The sequence below is a fragment of the Pan paniscus genome, chromosome 1 (genome assembly GCF_029289425.2).
Source record: "Pan paniscus chromosome 1, NHGRI_mPanPan1-v2.0_pri, whole genome shotgun sequence".
NCBI lineage: Eukaryota > Metazoa > Chordata > Mammalia > Primates > Hominidae > Pan > Pan paniscus.
The window spans coordinates 18,483,838-18,505,359 of NC_073249.2; the positions used below are offsets into that span (position 1 = coordinate 18,483,838).

General features: G+C 49.7%; 1 protein-coding gene across 1 annotated transcript; it reads left to right on the top strand.

Moving 5' to 3' along the window:
- The first annotated feature begins 8,318 nt into the window (after positions 1 to 8,318).
- Positions 8,319 to 19,801, top strand: AGT (angiotensinogen). The gene is made up of 5 exons (XM_003824464.5): positions 8,319 to 8,466; positions 11,681 to 12,539; positions 16,331 to 16,598; positions 18,194 to 18,338; positions 19,202 to 19,801. The coding sequence occupies exons 2-5, from the start codon at positions 11,684 to 11,686 to the stop codon at positions 19,388 to 19,390; spliced, it is 1,458 nt and encodes a 485-aa protein (XP_003824512.1). The 5' UTR covers positions 8,319 to 8,466; positions 11,681 to 11,683; the 3' UTR covers positions 19,391 to 19,801.
- The last annotated feature ends 1,721 nt before the right edge of the window (positions 19,802 to 21,522 follow it).

The following is a 21,522-nucleotide window of genomic DNA, read 5'->3' on the forward strand; positions in this document are numbered from 1 at the left end:
TTTGCAGGGCACAGCCCCCTTCCTGGCTGCTTTCACGGGCTGGCATTGAGTGTCTGTGGCTTTTCCAGGTGCATGGTGCAAGCTGTTGGTGGATCTACCATTCTGGGGTCTGGAGGATGGTGGCCATCTTCTCACAGTTCCACTAGGCAGTGCCCCAATGGCAACTCTGTGTGAGGGCTGCAACCCCACATTTCCCTTCCACGTTGCCCTAGCAGAAGTTCTTCATGGGATCTCCACCCCTGCAGTAGACTTCTGCCTGGACATCCAGGCATTTCCATACATACTCTGAAATCTAGGTTCCCAAACCTCAATTCTTGTCTCCTGTGCACCCACAGGCCCAACACCATGTGGAAGCTGCCAAGGCTTGGGGCTTGCACCCTCTGAAGCAATGGCCTGAGCTGTACCTTGGCCTCTTTTAGCCATGGCTTAAGCTGGAGGTGTTGGAACGTAGGACACCAAGTCCAGAGGCTGCACAGAGCAGGGGGGCCCTGGGCCTGCCCACAAAGCCATTTTTCCCTGTTAGGCCTCCAGGCCTGTGATGGGAGGGACTGTGGTGAAGGTCTCTGACATGCCCTGGAGCCATTTTCCTCATTGTCTTGGTGATTAACATTTGGCTTCTCATTACTTATGCAAATTTGTGCAGCTGGCTTGAATTTCTCCCAAGAAAATGGTTCTTTTATTTTCTACCCCATCATCAGGATGCAAATATTCAAAACTTTTACGCTTTGCTTCCTTTTTAAACATAAGTTCCTATTTCAGATCATTTCTCTCAAGTTCAAAGTTCCCCAGATCCTAAAGGCAGGGGTAAAATGCTGCCAGTCTCTTTGCTAAAGCATAGCAAGAGTGACATTTGTTCCAGTTCCCAATAAGTTCCTTATTTCCATCTGAGACCACTTCAGACTGAACTTCACTGTCAACATCTCTATCAACATTTTGGTCAAAACCATTCAACAAGTCTCTAGGAAGTTCTAAACTTTCCCACATCTTCCTGTCTTCTGAGCCCTCCAAACTGTTCCAACCTCTGCCTGCTACCCAGTTCAAAAGTTACTTCCACATTTTTTGATATCTTTACAGCAGTGTCCCACTCTCTGCAGTACTAATTTACTTGCCTAAAAATGCTGCAAATAGTACTCACACAATAGTGCAGAGATAGGCAATCATTTGTACTAGTTTAAATAACTCTATATGCCAAGCAAAAACCCAGGTGTTTTCATCATTCTTTGCTTGCTGGCTTTTGGTCCTTACACTTGTTGCCTCATGGTTGCAAAATGGCTGTTTTGTCTCCAGACATTACATCAACATTTGAAGGAGGAAGAAGGGTTAGTGTCTGAGCCACTGACTCTGCTGATAAAAGGACAGAGAAAGCTCTCCCAAAAGCCCTCAACAGATTTCTGTTTGTCTCATTGGTCAGAACTATCTTACTTGACCACTAATGGTTACAGAGGAGAGCAGTGATGCAGGATTTTTCTTGGTCCCTTTGCCAGTCAGGGACCTCTCGCTGGTGATGCTGGAGGCCTTGCTTGGGGCATGCTACCTGTCCCTGGAGGTGCCTCACCCAATCGGCCCCCCTGGGCCAGGTCTGGCTTGTATACCAGTTCCTGAGTTCTTGTCCCACGCCCAGAATGAATGAAGCTGTGCTGAACTCTGAAGGGTGAGGGTGATAGAGAAGAATTTTTTTGACCAATAAAACAGCTTTCAGTGGGGAGGGGATGCAGGGGTGGTCTCCCTACCAGAAGGTGGGAAAGTCCCCCATGTGGCTGGGTCTGGGGCTTTTTATGGACTCAGAATGGGGAGTATGTGTTGATTGGTTTATAAGTATGCAAAAAAGTTTAAAGCAAAGACTCTACTCAAAGGTGGGCATGACAGTGTAGAAAATCAGTTAGGAAAGGACAGGTATATGTAAAATAGGTGAAGGGTGGGGATCAATCAGAGGAAAGCACACCAAACAGGAAGACAAGTTCTCAATCTGGTCCGAGGATTTAAGTTGTAGCTTGGCTTTCAGGCTTTAAACTCTCTTCAGCTTGGAGGCGGGATTTCACCGGGGACCCGCCCCATCTGCCTAGGCATTTGGCTGCCTCCTCCTGCCCTTAGTAGGAAAGTGAGTGTTTCATTTTCTCAATTTCTCTGTGGATGTGGACAAAGGAGAAAGGGGTAGGGAATAGGGGGTTGTAGTCAGCCTCCAACAGGTTATTACCACTGAAATTGTGCCCTAAAGGATTAAAGAAGTCAGTAACTAACAGAAATTCTTGAGTTTGCAAGGTAAGAAACAACTTGCTCAAATGCTGAAACTCCCTCTGCTTATGAGATAAAACTAGCAGAAATCAGTTGGAACCACCATGGCCAACTGGAGTTTGCACACAGTGAGCTTGGTGAAGTCACGGCCTGAATTTCTACCACGTGTTTCATATTAACCCCTTGAAATTTTCTCATGGGACCCCTGAGGCAGCATGAAGAGATAACTGTGCAAACCTGAGGACTTTCTAGGCCTCCCCTTTCCTTTCACTAATCACCTACAATCCCAATATCCACCCCCTAAACCTTTTCTAATAAAATTATGCCCTGCCTTAAAGCCATCTCAGGGAGACAGGTTTGAGCTTGACCCCTGTTGCAATAGAAAGCTTTTCTTTTGTCAAAAACCCAGAGTCATAGCATTGGCTTCTAGTGCATCAGGCAGCAATCACTTTTTGCTTGATAACACCATTTTTCATAAGTACCTGAAACTGGATTCACTAATTATGTCAGCTAATGTTGACACTGATAGAGGTAAACAACTCATTTCTTATTTATAAATCTGCAACTGTTGACAAGAAAAGCCATTGGCTTGGTTATAACTTTTGAAATGTGCTGCAATTATCCAGGTGTGGTGGCTCATGCCTGTAATTCCGGCACTTTGGGAGGCCGAGGCAGGCGGATCACGAGGTCAGGAGATCGAGACCACCCTGGCTAACACGGTGAAACCCTGTCTCTACTAAAAATACAAAAAATTAGCTGGGCATGGTGGCAGGCACCTGTAGTCCCAGCTCCTAGGGAGGCTGAGACAGGAGAATGGCGTGAACCCAGGAGGCGGAGCTTGCAGTGAGCCGAGATGGCGCCACTGCACTCCAGCCTGGGCAACAGAGTGAGACTCCGTCTCAAAAAACATAACAATAATAATAAAAAATAGAAAGAAATGTGCTGCAATCACAAAATTTCCCAGAACTTTATCTTATATGACTGTTTTCCTCCAGCTCATGGACAGCTATGTCTGAATCAACAGCAGTCCATAGGGCACTGCCCGAGGTATCAGGTGATGTCTAAAAGGATTCAGTAGGAGGAGCAGGCATCTGGGAATATACCAAAGGAAATAAAGTCAACACCTGGTAACAATATCTGCACTCCCAAGTTCAATGCAGCATTATTCACAATAGCCAGGATATGGAAATGACTTCTGTCTGTCAACAGATGAATAGATAAAGATTTGGCATACTGTATACACAAAATGGGATACTATTCAGCCTTCAAAAAAGCATAAAGGCCAGGCATGGTGGCTCATGTCTTAATCCCAGCACTCCGGGAGGCTGAGGTGGGCAGATCACTTGAGCTCAGGAGTTTGAGACCAGCCTGGGCACCATGGTGAAACCCTGTCTCTACAAAAAAGTACAAAAAAGTTAGCCAGGTGTCATGGCATGCATCTGTAGTCCCAACTACCAGGGAGGCTGAGGTGGGTGGATCACTTAAGCCAGGGAGGTCAAGACTGCAGTGAGCCATGATTGTGCCACTGCACTCCAGCCTGGGTGATAAAGTGAGACCCTGTCTCACAAAAAAAAAAAAAAAAAAAAAAAAAAAAGCAGTGTGGAACTGTGCCGCTTGCTATAACATTGATGACTGGAAGACATTATGCTAAATGAAACAAGGCAGATACAGAAAGGAAAATACTGCATGACCTCATTTATATGTGGAATCTTTTTTTTTTAAAGTGAATATACAGAGATAGAGAATACAACAGTGGTTACCAGGAGTTGAGGAGGAGAGCAGGGAGGAGATGTAGGTCAAATGATACAAAGCAGCAGATATATACGATGAACAAGTCTAGAGATCCAGCGTACAACATGAGGACTATACTTAAAAATGTCACATTGCACTTGGGATTTTTGCTAAAAGAGTAGACTTTACGTGTCCTTGCCACCTAAATGAGTAACTGTGAGATGATGGATAGGTTAATTTTCTTGACTACCATAATCATTTTACTATCTTCATATCAAAATATCATGCTGTACACCTTATATAAATACAATAAAAATTATTATTAAAAAAGAAAGAACAGGCTGAGAATGGTGGCTTATGCCTGTAATCCCAACACTTTGGGAAGTTGAGGTAGGGGATCACTTGAGACCAGTAGTTCAAGATCAGCCTGGGCAACATAGCAAGACCCTATCTCTACAAAAAATAAAAATAAAAAAATTAGCCAGATATGGTAGCATGCACCTGTAGTCCTAGTTACTCTGGAGACTGAGGCAGGAGGATTCTTTGAGACATGATCATGCCACTGCACTCCAGTTTGGAGGACAGAGCAAGACCCCAACTCTAAAACAACACACAAAAATACAGCCATTTCTCCTGGGTGAAATGGGGGAGCTCAGACTATTTTGTTTTATTTGTCAGGAGTTTAAAGCCCATGTGAGCCAACTTAAGAAAATTCTGTTTGTATTTGAGTGTTCTTTATTGGAAAGAAATGGACTTTTCCCTAATGAGCCCATTTTACAAATCGAGAGCTCCAAATGCCCGGTTCCAGCCCCCATGATATAGATGGGCAGCAATGAGGACCAGAAATGCTGGGAAGTGTCCTTGTCATGCAAGGAAAACTTGGAACTTCAAGGATCCATCATGGGATGCAGGACAGTAGGCTCCACCCCTCTCCCTGCTTTCCAGTAAATGATGTTCAGGGCTCACATGCCTCTTCCAAGGCATGATGTGGGGTTGCAGTTCTGATCCCAGCAGAGAACAAGGCTCCTGTGAAACAATTAGTTTTGGCTCAGAGGCAAAAAATGGAAACCCCATTCCTGTATTTACCCTTCATTCTTTCCTTACCTCATACAGCTGGTTCCAGGTTTGATTGCATCATATACATAAATAAATAATCTCCTGCTTTCCTGGTTTGGTTTAGTTTTGCTGGAGAGAGGAGTTTATGTGTTCGTCCCATGACTAGCTGGGTGGTCAAGAGATTGGAAAGTAGGAGTTCTAGTTTAGACCAAGTCTCATCTCAGAAACCACAGAGTAGAACTGATCCCAAACGTCATCATCCCTGTAGGGAAAAGAAAGAGAGATCAGACTGTTACTGTGTCTATATAGAAAGGGAAGACATAAGAGACTCCATTTTGAAAAAGAGCTGTACTTTAAACAATTGCTTTGCTGAGATGTTGTTAATTTGTAGCTTTGCCCCAGCCACTTTGACCCAACCTGGAGCTCACAAAAACATGTGTTGTATAAAATCAAGGTTTAAGGGATCTAGGGCTGTGTCAAAGTGGCTGGGGCAAAGCTACAAATTAACAACATCTCAGCAAAGCAATTGTTTAAAGTACAGCTCTTTTTCAAAATGGAGTCTCTTATGTCTTCCCTTTCTATATAGACACAGTAACAGTCTGATCTCTCTTTCTTTTCCCTACACATCCCAATAGCACCTGCCTGACTAATGCATCATGCTCTGCTGACTCCATATGTGGCTGGTTTCCTGGATCCGATTCTGACTGATGGTATATTAGTCTGTTCTCACGCTGCTAATAAAGACATACCACAGACTGGGTAATTTATAAAGAAAAAGAGGTTTAATGGACTTATGTGTTCCACGTGGCTGGGGAGGCCTCACGATCATGGTGGAAGGTGAAGGAGGAGCAAAAGCACATCTTACATGGTGGCTGGCTAAAGAGAGAAAGCATGTTCAGGGGAACTCCCCTTTATAAAACCATCAGATCACATGAGACTTGTGCACTATCACAAGAACAGCACCAGAAAGATCCACCCTCATGATTCAATTACCTCCCACTGGGTCCCTCCCATGACACATGGGAATTATGGGAGCTACAATTGGAGATTTGGGTGGGGACACAGCCAAACCATATTAGATGGCTTATTTGGTTTCTATGTAGAACCTCTGCTTTTCATTCAAAAGTCTTCATTTAGCCACAAATAAGCTCTGTCCCTAACTTCCACTGATGGAATGTACACATAAGAAACTTCCACTGATGGAATGAACACAGAAGGTGCCTACTGGGAAGAAAACTGGCCTGAATCTGAGCTGGGTCAAATGTCTGCAGTCAGTTTGAATGGCTGCTCCTTATGGGAATAATTTACATTCTCAGTAAAATTCTCTAGCAATTTTCTGATTGATTTTAATGAGCTTTAAAGCCTTACGTAGAAGATCCCCCAGCTGATAGTCAGTCTTGGGCATGGATTAAGGGCTTTTAACCAATCTTGCAACAAGTTTAAGCAGATATTCTTTATTGGGTCCAATCTAACCAAAATTATTTTCTTATGTTCTCCCCAGTAACGTGTCATTATTAAGAGAAGTTTGGCTTGCTTAGAGGCCAAATTTAGAGGGTCCTGAAATTTTATTTTCTTTTACACCACTTTCCAGCATGTTACCTGATCAGTTGTTTATTATCTTTGCTGTTGAATGGAGTGATCATTCCAAGGGCCTGAGGCAGGAGGCCCAGGCACAGTGGAAACTCTCCCAAAGACCAGGATCTTTGTTTTGTTCCCTGACATATGCTGAGCACCAGGAATAGTGAATGAATGAAACAAATTGTGAGGTTTTAAAGAGCTGAAATATTTAAACACTGGGCACAAGGTTGTTGCTTAATCAGTGCTAGATCCTTACCTCCCCCTTGTGTCCAGGTCTACTTGTTACTGCAGTTAAACCACTTGCTGATCCTCAAACAACTAGTTAGTGGCACAGCCAGGCCTAGGACCCCAGTCTCTACTGTTCCAACTAACCCATTCGCAGGCAGGAGCACTTTGAATGGTCTCTTATTTTTAAAAAAATTAAATTAAAATTGTCTATTTATTTAGAGACAGAGTCTTACTCTGTAGCCCAGGCTCGAGTGCAGTGGTGCAATCATAGCTCACTGTAACCTCCATCTCCTGGCCTCAAAAAGTGTTTGAATTACAGGTGCAAGGCACTGTACCTGGCCTGAATGTTCTGTTCAGACAAAGCCACCTCTAAGTCGCTGTGGGGCCCCAGACAAGTGATTTTTGAGGAGTCCCTATCTATAGGAACAAAGTAATTTAAAAAATGTATTTCAGAATTTACAGGCCCATGTGAGATATGATTTTTTTAAATGAAGATTTAGAGTAATGGGTAAAAAAGAGGTATTTGTGTGTTTGTTTATTGTTCAGTCAGTGAATGTACAGCTTCTGCCTCATATCCAGGCACCATCTCTTCCTGCTTTGTTGTTAAATGTTCCATTCCTGGGTAATTTCATGTCTGCCATCGTGGATATGCCGTGGCTCCTTGAACCTGCTTGTGTTGAAGCAGGATCTTCCTTCCTGTCCCTTCAGTGCCCTAATACCATGTATTTAAGGCTGGACACATCACCACTCCCAACCTGCCTCACCCACTGCGTCACTTGTGATCACTGGCTTCTGGTGACTCTCACCAAGGTCTCTATCATGCCCCGTTATAATGACTACAAAAGCAAGTCTTACCTATAGGAAAATAAGAATTATAACCCTTTTACTGGTCATGTGAAACTTACCATTTGCAATTTGTACAGCATAAACACAGAACAGCACATCTTTCAATGCCTGCATCCTGAAGGCATTTTGTTTATGTCTTTCAATCTGGCTGTGCTATTGTTGGTGTTTAACAGTCTCCCCAGCTACACTGGAAACTTCCAGAAGGCACTTTTCACTTGCTTGTGTGTTTTTCCCAGTGTCTATTAGAGGCCTTTGCACAGGGTAGGCTCTTTGGAGCAGCTGAAGGTCACACATCCCATGAGCGGGCAGCAGGGTCAGAGGTGGCCCCCGTGTTGCCTAAGCAAGACTCTCCCCTGCCCTCTGCCCTCTGCACCTCCGGCCTGCATGTCCCTGTGGCCTCTTGGGGGTACATCTCCCGGGGCTGGGTCAGAAGGCCTGGGTGGTTGGCCTCAGGCTGTCACACACCTAGGGAGATGCTCCCGTTTCTGGGAACCTTGGCCCCGACTCCTGCAAACTTCAGTAAATGTGTAACTCGACCCTGCACCGGCTCACTCTGTTCAGCAGTGAAACTCTGCATCGATCACTAAGACTTCCTGGAAGAGCCCAGTGTGAGTGTCGCTTCTGGCATCTGTCCTTCTGGCCAGCCTGTGGTCTGGCCAAGTGATGTAACCTCCCTCTCCAGCCTGTGCACAGGCAGCCTGGGAACAGCTCCATCCCCACCCCTCAGCTATAAATAGGGCCTCGTGACCCGGCCAGGGGAAGAAGCTGCCGTTGTTCTGGGTACTACAGCAGAAGGTAAGCCGGGGGCCCCCTCAGCTCCTTCTCGGCCTTGTCTCTCTCAGATGTAACTGAGCTGTGGGCCAGGAGGAAAAGGCCGGGAGGAGGCACGGTGATGACTGAAAAACCTCTCCCCTCTCATAAGACCAGTCATCCGGACGCGGGCTTTCCCCCACTCGGTGCCCACCCGGGGTCTTACAGGAGGAGCTGCTCCTCCTCAGCAATAGGACAAGATGGTCAGGTCTTCCTGCTTCCGCTGAGAAGAGTTAGGGTCCTCAGGGACAGAGCAGACTGGTACAGGAACAGAGTCATCATGGCCAAGAGTCCACCGGGTTCTCTTGCCATCAGAAGGAATAGCAGGGCTTGTGCAGGAATTGGGGCTGGAGGGAAGGGCCGGGCTTGGTCAGTCTCCAGCTGGGATCCCCAGAGTGGTCACCCTACCTCTCCCTCGAGACAGACTGCCTGACTGTGTGTCATCAGGCTGGTCACCGTCTCCCTGAACCTCGATTTGCTCACCTATAAAATGGAACTAATAATGATGCCTGGGCTCCCTGTCTCAGGGGCTCTGGTATAGCTGAAGAGAACTAATATAACATGAAAGTGCTTTCTAAGCTTTGGGATAAGCTAAAAGGCAGTTTCCAATTTTATTCGAGGGCAGCGTAGATTGGTGCTTCAGCTCGTGGATGACAGAGTCAGGGGGCCTGGTTCTGAGTCCTAGTTCTGTCTCTTCCCAGCTGTGTGATGTTGAACAAGTCACTGGACCTCTCTGTTCCTCTGCAAAACAGCATGAACCAATTCATTAACTACTTCTCCAGGATGCAGTAGGTCCCAGGGACTATCCTAGGAATGTGGGCTGTATTAGTAAACACAACAGCGGGAACCCTGTTCCAGGGCTCACATTCACATCAGAGCAAACAGACAAAGACGCTGGACAGAATAAGTGCATAACTACATGGTACAGAGGGTTATAAGGAGGGAAAAGGGGAGCTGGATGAGAGAGTTGAGAGTGCCCGGCGTGGTGGGGAAAGCTGCAGGGTGAAATACTGCATCAGGGAAACCTCAGGGAAGGTGAGGACTATGGTGAGGTCAGAGGGGTTGATATGAGAACGGTGCCCTGCAAATGGCAGGCACCACAGGAGCGTGAGCCGTCATCTTCACCTTTAGCATTCAGCCCGGGAGAAGTAGGGAGACATAGAAGGGGCAGGTGCTGGCCAAGAGGCAGGGGCAGGAGGGGAGAAGGCGGAGGGGCACTCAGGGCACCATTACTCCCAGGACGCGGCTGCGTGCAGACCTGGAACCAGCCTAGGGAGCAGCCGCAGATCACAACTGAGAACAAACGACAGTCTCTGCCTCAAAAATGGCCCATGGAATTGCGTCTCTGGAGACGCTGCCTTAGCAGGAGCAGCACAGTGAGCGGGCTGCATCGACCAGCTCCATCCAAACCCCAAACAGTTGGCACTTGTCAGGCAGGACTTCCCAGCAGTCGGTTCCCACAGGTTTCCCCTGATGACCTGATTTGATGTGACTGTCTAGATTAGGTGTGAACTGGTGGCTTAGGCTTCTCTGCACAGAAAGGCCTGCAAGCAGCAGAGAGAGTTTTCTGTTCTGTTTTTCCATGTCATGTGGCTCTTCCTGAGAACAGCGGATGGAGTCAAATGCATGGGGAGTGGGGTGAGATGGTAGCTGAGGTCAAAAGTCAAAGTCTCTTTGGCATTTGAATGACTGAAGCAGAACAAAACACACCAGGTACTTCAGCAGCTGCACCATGTTGAGGGCAGGTGCTGGTTACGGGTCTGGGTGAGGGAAGCCAGCTGCCAATGTAAGAAGAATGACTGGGTGTGCTTAGGTGAAGCAGAAAACTCTAGGCATCAAGGTGGCCTTGAGTCAGTGATGACACGCTACAGCTCCAAGGAAGCCTGGCCTAGCCCTGGGGGGACAGAAAAGACTAAGAAGTGACGATATTGCAGTACACCCCCCTCCACAAGAAATGAGTGAGATGTGGTACAAAATGTTAGAATTGAATGAATCAATAGAATAAACGTTCATCCCTTCAATCAAGAAGAGTCAGATGAAATGAATTAGCAGGGCCAGCCCAAGAACCTTCTCTTCTGGAGGTCTCAGGGTAGCTTTCATTTGTAGCAGCTGAGGCTGAAGCCCAGCTGCAAGGCCTTTGAGAGAACGTGGTGCTGGACCCGTGTCTACGGCAGGGGTTCTAAACCCTGCTTACATATCAGAGTCACCTGAGAATTTTCTTTTTTTTTTTTTTTTTATACCTGGTCCCAGCACAGACTAAGGAATCCAACTACCATTGGGCAAGCCATGCTAGGTATGCATGCCTTTGGGGCTCTGCAGGGGACAGCGCTATGCAGGGATGGTTGAGAGCTGGTTTTGGGGTTGAGACACGTGGGAAATACTTGGACTTTGGGCTGAGCCTGTGGTGCTCAATCCCGGCTGCATGTTAGGACCACAGGGAGATGAAAAAACCATCCCCAGCCCTCACCCTAGGGCCCTCGAATGAGCATCTCAGGGGTCTAGGAGGCCTCCACAAAGACCTACTGATTGGCACACACTTGTTTCTCTAGGAAGACAACTTACAGCTGCAGGCAGAAGCATGTCTTAATCTGCTTGGGCTGCCATAAGTACCACAGACTGGGAGGGTTTAACAACAGAAATGTGTTATCTCACAGTTCTGGAAGCTAGAAGCCTGGGAGCCAGCCATCAGCAGAGTTGGTTTCCTCTGGGTCCTCTATCCTTGGCTTGTAGATGGCCGTCTTCTCTCTGTGTCCCCACATGGTCTTCCCTCTGTGTCCCCACATGGTCTTCCCTCTGTGTGTGTCCGTGTCCTCATCTCCCCTTCTCATAAGGACACAGGTCATATTAGATCAGGGCTCACCCTCTTGGCCTCATTTTCACTTAATCATTTCTTTAAAGATCCTGTCTCCAAATAATGGTCACATTCTGAGGTCCTGGGGTTGAGGACTTCAACACAGGCATTATGGCCGTTGGGGGAGGTAGGACATAATTCAGCTGATACTGGTGCATTTTGCACTTGGATCATGTAGATATTTTCCATGGAGCTTTGAATCCATTTCTTCTTTTTTTTGTAGACATGAATGGATTTATTCTGGGCTAAATGGTGACAGGGAATATTGAGACAATGAAAAATCTGGTTAGATGGCACTTAACGGTCAGTTAATAACCACCTTTCACCCTTTGCAAAATGATATTTCAGGGTATGTGGAAGCGAGCACCCCAGTCTCAGATGGCTCTTGCCGGCGTGAGCCTGAGGGCCACCATCCTCTGCCTCCTGGCCTGGGCTGGCCTGGCTGCAGGTGACCGGGTGTACATACACCCCTTCCACCTCGTCATCCACAACGAGAGTACCTGTGAGCAGCTGGCAAAGGCCAATGCCGGGAAGCCCAAAGACCCCACCTTCATACCTGCTCCAATTCAGGCCAAGACATCCCCTGTGGATGAAAAGGCCCTACAGGACCAGCTGGTGCTAGTCGCTGCAAAACTTGACACCGAAGACAAGTTGAGGGCTGCGATGGTCGGGATGCTGGCCAACTTCTTGGGCTTCCGTATATATGGCATGCACAGTGAGCTATGGGGCGTGGTCCATGGGGCCACCGTCCTCTCCCCAACGGCTATCTTTGGCACCCTGGCCTCTCTCTATCTGGGAGCCTTGGACCACACAGCTGACAGGCTACAAGCAATCCTGGGTGTTCCTTGGAAGGACAAGAACTGCACCTCCCGGCTGGATGCGCACAAGGTCCTCTCTGCCCTGCAGGCTGTACAGGGCCTGCTGGTGGCCCAGGGCAGGGCTGATAGCCAGGCCCAGCTGCTGCTGTCCACGGTGGTGGGCGTGTTCACAGCCCCAGGCCTGCACTTGAAGCAGCCGTTTGTGCAGGGCCTGGCTCTCTATACCCCTGTGGTCCTCCCACGCTCTCTGGACTTCACAGAACTGGATGTCGCTGCTGAGAAGATTGACAGGTTCATGCAGGCTGTGACAGGATGGAAGACTGGCTGCTCCCTGACGGGAGCCAGTGTGGACAGCACCCTGGCTTTCAACACCTACGTCCACTTCCAAGGTAAGGCAAACCCCTCTGCCGGCTCTGGCCCTAGGACTTAGTTTCCAATATGTAGCTGAGATCAGCAGGTCAGGCCTTGGAGATGGGCAGGGGGCAGGCCTGCGGACATACCTGGTGACCACCCTTGAGAAGTGGGGAAGTGGCTGCTCCGCTGGGTCCCTGGATGGGCCGTCCACCTCCTGGACCTGCTGCCCTACTATGTGCGCGACTATACAACATCCTTTTTCTTACATCATTTAATCCCCTTATGATGTGGTGAAGAGGTATTTGTGCCTTCGTTTACTAGTGAAGAAATAGAGACTCGGAGAAACAAAGTGCCTTGCTCAAGATGGCACAGCCACCAGTGGGGGTCCTGGGATTGAAACCCACATCTCCTGGCCCCACAGCCGAGTTCTACACTCATAAGGGACAGGTTCATATCTCTTGAGAAGGTCAGGAACTGGGGTCCCTGGCCCATGCAGAAATAAGCAATTGGCTTGCTTAAATCCCTTTCATGTTAGGAGGGGCATTACTGAAAACCCTCTACTACAAAGATTGTTGATTTTTTTTTTTTTTTTAATTTATTGAGACAGGGTCTTGTTCTGTCACCCATGCTGCAGTGTAGTGGTGCCATCATTGCTCACTGTAGCCTTGAACTCCTGGCCTCAAGCGATCCTCCCACCTCTGCCTTCCAAAGTGTTGGGATTAAAGGTGTGAGCCACTGCACCCAGCCACAGATTGCTTAAAGCATTCATTTAACAAATACTTGTTGAGGATTTGCTACTTGTAAGACTTTAAGCCTGGCATCTCAGAGGAGGCCAGAGGAGGGCTGTATAGGCCCTGCCTCCAGGCTTTTAAAGGTCAATGGGCAAATGCCTAGGATTTGGAGCTGCAGGGAACCACAAGGTACTCAGGGAAGCCTCGGAGCCCTCAGAGGACAGAGGTCACTGGGGAGTGGAGAGCAGGCCTTGCCTGGCAGTGAGGGAAACAGGGCTGGTGAAGCTAGGAGCAAGCATGATGAGCCCAGCCTGCAGAGTTTGGGGCAAGGAACGAGGATGGGGCGGTTGGCTTGGCATGAGTGTTGAACCAGAAAATGGGCCTGGGAAGGGCAGAGCTGGAGACACTTTGAACGCCATGCTTGGTAGGTGTGGGAATGGGGATGCGTTCTGTTCAGAGGTCATCCCGGAAGCCTGCCGTGTGCAGACTGGAGGCAGGGAGGATTGTTTGAAGGTTACGCAAGAGTCCAGGCACACAGTCACGGGAACACGTGCTCAGGGAGCAGCTCGGCAAATCCATGGGTGGGGTGGGGCTGAGGGGTGTGTCTAAGAGACACTGAGGAGGCTCTGTCAAGATGTTAACCTCGTGAGGGACAGAGAGCCAGGCGGGAGGTGAAAGACAAGACCGTGGAGAAAGAGGTTCAGTGGCGCATAGTGATTTTTCTTACCACGACAACCTCCTTGAGGTCTTTCCCTTCGGGTTCAGGGGTAGGTGATAGATGGGGGGATTGCTCAGCCCTAGCACTGACTGGTCACAGGGGCAGAGGCCAGCCCGAGGGTTGCCCGGTTGAGGGTGGCAGCACACTGTGCAGGGCAGAGCGGGGACACATGGACTTAGCCTGCTGTCCCTAGGAGAAGTGCTGGGAGGAGCGCTCACTGAGAAGGAGGGTCCTGCAGAAGGCAAAGGCAAGAAAGCCAGTGGCGTCTGAAATGGGTCTCCCTTCGAAAGAGAGCACATCCACCTGACCCAGACCGCAGAGCCAGGCCAGGAGGAAGAGGAGGAAGAATAAAAAAGCCAACCACATCGGGACTCAAAGGAAGCCCAGGATCCTCGCCGGCCTCCACCGCATGCTGCCCTGACCCTGCCCCACTTCCTAACCTTTGCTGGCCTCAGTTTCCGTCAAAGGAGGCAGCCACTTCCTGCCCACATGGTCTGTCCAGTGAGGAGATCGGGGGCTGTCTCAGGACCTCTAGGTTTCCCTTTAGCAATGATGTTCTATTTATGTGACCTCAGCAGGCAGCTAGATGTGTCCCACTAGAGAGGACCTGAGGATCTGGGGCCTGATGGGCTCCAGGGTACCGTTTGCCCAGTGCTTGCTGTGCTCCTGAGCATGGGGCGCTGGCCCTGGCAGTTTCCATGACACCAGGTCCTGACTTGACCTCGACAGATTTACCTAGCCTCCGGATGAGAATGGTGAGCTGTGTGTGTCAGACGAGCAGAGGGAAGACGGCAGCCACTCTCATGTCAAATCCCAGCGTCTTTTGGGAGGCAGCTTCCCTTTTTTGGTTTAGTTTGTTGGAAGAAAAGAATTGTCCTTTTCCCCCCTCTAAACTAAAAGGTTTGCCAGCCCAGGTGGGCAGCACCGAGGTCCCCGCAGGGAACGTGCAAGGGGAACCCTGCAGTTTCCCGCTCACATGCCCTTCCGAGACTGCGTGCTCCGAGGACTGAGGACGAGAAATATGCCAGGTCTGCCACTGCCTTCTTACGAGACCCGGATCCAGGGGAGGCACAGCCATGCCCAGCTCCTGCCTGCCAGTTCTGTCCTCCCAGCTGCCCTACTTTCATGCTGGGACCTCCAATTCAGTACAAAGGGAGACCTCACTGTTTCTGAACCATCTCTACTCAGACTCCCAAGTGCCACGTGCCCAGGGGACTGTTCTGTGACAAACTCATACACAACTTCACCCTATTCTCCTAAGAACAACCGCAGAATAGGCCTTTCAGGATGCGTGGGAGGACAGCCGAGGGCAGGGATGTGCTGGCGTAAGGTCGAGGCAGAGGGTGGGCTGCTGTCATGGAAAGACCCCACGTAACTGCCTCACACACAAGTTTGTGTCCTTCTCCCACAACGGGCTCTCCCGAGTTCTCTGTCATCTCCACGGCCCTGTGAGCAGGAGGGGAAACAGAGGGCTCACCCCTGCCCCCAAGGCCCAGTGTGCAAATCCATTCATCACAACGAGGTTGTGTGAGTCTCCCCAGTAGCAAGGGCTGCTGAGGAATGGAGCCCTCGTTTCCGGGGCCTGCGTGGCCCGCTCTGTATTCTATGACTGTGATGGGGGAGGGTGGGGCCCACAGGACAGCTGGCGGGTTCTGCCATGGCTGGGGCTAGACATGGATTAAAAAGCGAGTATGAGCAGGGGCCTCTAGGAGTGGTGGGATAGTGCGGTGGTGGCCGCATGTCATTCTACGTGCGTCCAAACCTACAGAATGTAAAACACCAGGAGGGAGACCCAAAGAAAACTATCAACTTTGAGTGCTGAGGACGTGTCAATGTAGGTTCGTCAGTTGCAACAAATGGGCCACTCTGGTGTGAGATGTTGATCACGGGGGAGGCTGTGTAGTGGGGGACAAGAGTTATATGGGAACTTTCTGTACTTTCTGCTCAATTTTGCTGTGAACCTAAAGTCACTCTAAAAAATAACATCTCTTAAATTTTTTAAAAAGTGAGTGTGTCAAACCACAGCCTTTGGGTCAGGACAGTTCTAGGTTTGAGTTGACCTGGCAGGTACCAGTGGCGTATGTCCCTTAAGGTGACAGATGCAAAACCCCCGGTTTGGTGCCTGGCATGTTGTGTGTCTTGCAGGTGGTGGTTAGGGCTGCCTCAGTGAACTCAAATGGCTGCATTTTACAGGAGAAAGATTTGAGCCACACTTGCGGTCCTGTGGCCAGGAGAATGCAGAGTGGCCTGGGGCGGGCCAAGGAAGGAGGCTGAGGCAGGGCGAGGGGCAGGATCTGGGCCTTTGTTGTCTGCCAGCCCTCATTCCTGCCCCTGTCCTGGGTGACTCTTCCCTCCCTGTCTCCTGTCTGGATTTCAGGGAAGATGAAGGGCTTCTCCCTGCTGGCCGAGCCCCAGGAGTTCTGGGTGGACAACAGCACCTCAGTGTCTGTTCCCATGCTCTCTGGCATGGGCACCTTCCAGCACTGGAGTGACGTCCAGGACAACTTCTCGGTGACTCAAGTGCCCTTCACTGAGAGTGCCTGCCTGCTGCTGATCCAGCCTCACTACGCCTCTGACCTGGACAAGGTGGAGGGTCTCACTTTCCAGCAAAACTCCCTCAACTGGATGAAGAAACTGTCTCCCCGGTAGGAGCCTCCCGGTCTCCCCTGGAATGTGGGAGCCACACTGTCCTGCCCAGGCTGGGGGCGGGGTGGGGAGTAGACACACCTGAGCTGAGCCTTGGGTGCAGAGCAGGGCAGGGTCGTGGTGGCATGGCGCTGGGCAGGCGGCCTGTGTGTCTGTCTACCAGTCCTCCATCCAGCCAGCACCCAGCTCTCCAGTTAGTGTCTGTCTTTCAAGTGCAGGCAAGGTAAAGGAGGAGAGGAAGAATGCTTTTTCTACACTTACACTTGCCTGGTAGTTTTGGAGGGGGAGAAAACATTGCAATCCGCCCTCTGAGAGAGGACCATTTTGGCCCCACACCTGACACACAGCACACCTGTGTCATCCAAGAGCTTCTTGGAACTGACTTGCCAGGAGGGTTCGGACTTCGCGTGAGCGGGGGTGGGACCTTCTCAGGGAGCGTCCTTGACTCCAGAACGCCCTTGCTGGCGACTGGCGGCTGGGTGGGGATAGGTGTTGTTAGCTCCTCTTTCCTGCTGCAATTCCTTTCCACAGAGCCCTGGACTCAAACTACACATCACCCCAGATCATCGAGGCCTGGAAATCTGCTCCCAGAGGCAGGCATTGAGTGACACGATGGCTTGACATCAACTCTGGGTGTTTTTTATGTTTTAAAAATTGTGATGGTAAAATATACATAACAAAATTTGCCATCGTAACCATTTTTGAGTGCACAGTTCAGTGGTACTAGGCACATTCACACTGTTGTGCAGCCATCACCCCCGTCCATCTCCATTTATCTTCTCATCTTCCCAAACCGAAGCTCTGTCCTGCTGAAACACTAACTCTCCATTTCCCCTTCCCCTTGGCCCCTGGCAACCACCACAATGTCCTCGAGGTTCACCCATGTTGTAGCACATGTCAGAATGTCCTTCCTTTTGAAGGCTGAATAATATTCCATTGCATGTGGTTACCACCTTTTGTGTATCCACTCATCCATCGATGGACACGTGGGTTGCTTCCACCTTTGAGCTGCTGTGAATAGTGCAGTGTACCCTGTAAACATGGGTGTACTGTCAGCTCTTATAAGTGCTTGATACATCACTGGAAATGTCCATGGGCTCTGAAGGATGCCAAAAGATGGAAGAGGCTCTATACGAAGATCAATCGAGTTGACATAGCAACGTGTCAAGCACGAGGTTGACACTGTACCCTCCCGCCTCTCTCCTTTTCATGGGTGTCATGTCATCAAGAACACTGCTGTGGCAGTAGTAAGACACAGTGCATTATTTTAGAGAATAGCATTTAAAAATTACCCAAGTAACACACCTTCAATGCAGCCAACCTAAAAACAGAATGCACCAAAGGACAACCATTCCTAGGTCCTCATCGGTAAATGTTCTATGTCCCTCGCATAGTATTTCAAATGACATGAAGGATTTTTATTGTAGGTTTTGCCGAAATTTTCCCCAAGGGGGAGGATGACTTAGTTGGGTGATGGGGGGAGCAAACATCCCTGTCGTCAGGGTTGGGTGCAAGGAGCATATGCCTGCCTGGCCTCTGGGAGAGCGCTCGCTGTGTGGCCTGGAGCCTTCCTAACTGTGCATCATCTCCCCAGGGCCATCCACCTGACCATGCCCCAACTGGTGCTGCAAGGATCTTATGACCTGCAGGACCTGCTCGCCCAGGCTGAGCTGCCCGCCATTCTGCACACCGAGCTGAACCTGCAAAAACTGAGCAATGACCGCATCAGGGTGGGGGAGGTATGTGCGAGCCTGTGTCTGTGCCTGACCTGGGTTCCGAGTGTTCACAGGGTGGGAGGCATGGATGGAAGGGACACAGAGGAGGCTATGGGTGGGGCCAGCAGGGCAAGAGGGAGCGGAGAGTAGGGCCAAAGGTGGGAGAGAAGTAGCCAGAGCACTCTGGGGCTTTCCAGGTGCACAGCAGCAAATCCCTCCCCATCCCTGCTGTGCCTCCTCCTGCTAGGTGTGTGTTCCACGGTCCTGCTCGGCCTTGCCTTGCCTCAGGGTCCTCCAGGGTTCCTATAGTGGAGTTGAAACCGGGATGAAGACAGCAAGCACCCCTGGACCTGGTGCCCTGGGCCCAGCCCCTTCTTCAGGGAAATGCTGAGCAGCAGACAGAATGTCCCCCTGCCATGTGGCACCATGCACATCTGCAGCTACCAAGGATGTGCCTTGATGTTCTGGGCCCTGTGCTCAGTGCTGGGGAGAAAGTGGGAGTTCTTACGGGGGCCAGCGGGAAGAGCCCTCTGTGCTAAGTTAGCTAAGCCCTGGCACTGGTGGGCCATGGCCAAGGGAGCCAGGAATTCTGCCTGGGACATCAGGGCAGAATGTGAAGATGGGAGGATGTAAGGGGTGTGTTAGGGAGGAGCCGGCATGTGAGTTTGGCCATTGTGGCCGATTAACGGTCATCTACACACAGACACACCCTTGCCTACACTGAGGGGCAGGCATACACTGTGCATCCTCCTGGCAGGCTGGAAAATGTCCCCCTCCAGGACAGTGCACAGCACAGAGGTCCTGAGCCCACCCCGGCCCTCTAGCCCTCAGCACCCTGGGTCACCCAGTGGGCCCTCAGAATGATCCTGATGTCTGCTGCTTTGCAGGTGCTGAACAGCATTTTTTTTGAACTTGAAGCGGATGAGAGAGAGCCCACAGAGTCTACCCAACAGCTTAACAAGCCTGAGGTCTTGGAGGTGACCCTGAACCGCCCATTCCTGTTTGCTGTGTATGATCAAAGCGCCACTGCCCTGCACTTCCTGGGCCGCGTGGCCAACCCACTGAGCACAGCATGAGGCCAGGGCCCCAGAACACAGTGCCTGGCAAGGCCTCTGCCCCTGGTCTTTGAGGCAAAGGCCAGCAGCAGGTAGCAACCCCGGACAAATCAGCGATGTGTCACCCCCAGTCTCCCACCTTTTCTTCTAATGAGTCGACTTTGAGCTGGAAAGCAGCCGTTTCTCCTTGGTCTAAATGTGCTGCATGGAGTGAGCAGTAGAAGCCTGCAGCGGCACAAATGCACCTCCCAGTTTGCTGGGTTTATTTTAGAGAATGGGGGTGGGGAGGCAAGAACCAGTGTTTAGCGCGGGACTACTGTTCCAAAAAGAATTCCAACCGACCAGCTTGTTTGTGAAATAAAAAAGTGTTCCCTTTTCAAGTTGAGAACAAAAATTGGGTTTTAAAATTAAAGTATACATTTTTGCATTGCCTTCGGTTTGTATTTAGTGTCTTGAATGTAAGAACATGACCTCCGTGTAGTGTCTGTAATACCTTAGTTTTTTCCACAGATGCTTGTGATTTTTGAACAACACGTGAAAGATGCAAGCATCTGAATTTCTGTTTGAATGCGGAAGCATAGCTGGTTATTTCTCCCTTGTGTTAGTAATAAACGTCTTGCCACAATAAGCCTCCAAAAATTTTATCTTTCATTTAGCAGCCAAACAGATGTAAACAATTTAGCAGATAGACTGTGCAAACGAAAGTGCTTTCCTGGACTTTGGATGGAATTTCCATGGGAGGTCTGAGCCAGTACTTAGCAGTCCTTTGAAGTTTTAGGTGATGCTTTTCTCTGGACACTTCCATTGGTAAGCAGTGGTGGCCATCTGTGTGATGGACAGGGGGCGGGAAGAGGGTGACAGGGAAGGCCCCATACCCCATGTGGCACCTGGGAAAGGAACCAGGCAGATGGGACTTCTTCTGTCCTGGTGACACAGGGCCAGACTGCTGCTGGTATTGTGCCCCAGGAGTGGAAGGTAGAGAAATAAATCTTCACAAATAAATATTTGCAATTTTCCCCCATCTGTTGAGTGCCTCTGCCTGCTCCTCCTCGATGGGATTAGGCCCACAGTTCGGAATCTTGGGGAGAGCCAAGGAGGCAGTAGGCACCCAGTAGGCCCACGGCCGTCGGCTGATAGCAATGGTGATGCTGTCCTACCTATGTGTGTAAGGCATTCGATCTTCCTCCCTTCCATACATATTGAAATAAATAAGCCGTGCAATGTGTTAGCTATTGATCAGAACTAAAGTGAAGTCAGCCACGGGGATTACAAATCTTGGCTTCTCCCCTCATGTTCCTGAGAGTCTTCCCCTGGTTTTGAACACGTCTCCCTAGCTTGATGTCAAGGTGAGGGATTCTGTCGGTGACAGCAGTGCCCTTAGTTGCTTCGTCGTAACTCCCCGTCACCAGTTTTATTCAGTTACTTTCCAGTCCCACTCTCAGCGCTTCCTGGCTTGTTCTGCTCTCAAAGCGGGTAGAGCTGGCACACATGGACTCTCCAAAACGGCTGCAGGATGCCAAGTTTCTCGGAAGAACTGGAAGCACAGAGACCAGAAGTGCCTTAAGGTCTCGCTATTCAGTGTGGCGCTTAGACCGGCAGTGGCAGCAGCTGCCCTGGGAGCTTGTTAGAATGTGGCTTCTCACGCCCCTCCTGGACCTACAGAGTCAGAATCTGCAGTTTTACAGGAGGTCCAGGCTTGGAAGTTGCTCGTAGAGACCTGAGACAGCGCAGCCACGTGCTGGAAACAAAGCATTTAAGTTTGTGACTTTATTTTAAAAGGCAGCAGGCAGTCGACAAACCAATTTCTTCTACTTAGAGGCGGCTTTGGCTTCTGGAAGTCGCTAGGAGTATAAAGTTGCCAACCAGCGCTGTTCTCCTGCTGTTTTCTGTGCACTTATAAATGGGAAGTTAGGTCAGGATAGATCTCTCAGCTATTACAAGGATACAAAATACGAACATTCTCCAAGTTACTTCACACACACACACACACACACACACACAAAATTAATTCCACAGGTCAGTTTCTCTGAAACATTTTTTCACTAAATTCTAAGTCTTCCTGGAGTTGCAAGTGCCTATCTCCTAGACAAGGCAATTACTCACCAGCTACAATCACTGTCAATCTGAGATTTCGGCTGGGCATGAGACCATGG

What these genes read in the sequence shown, in the direction of transcription:
- AGT (XM_003824464.5), top strand. Translation starts at nt 11,684, where the DNA reads ATGTGGAAGCGAGCACCCCAGTCTCAGATGGCTCTTGCCGGCGTGAGC. An exon ending in CACCTACGTCCACTTCCAAG is followed by an intron (nt 12,540 to 16,330) that starts GTAAGGCAAACC and finishes TCTGGATTTCAG; the next exon opens with GGAAGATGAAGGGCTTCTCC. An exon ending in ACCGCATCAGGGTGGGGGAG is followed by an intron (nt 18,339 to 19,201) that starts GTATGTGCGAGC and finishes GCTGCTTTGCAG; the next exon opens with GTGCTGAACAGCATTTTTTT.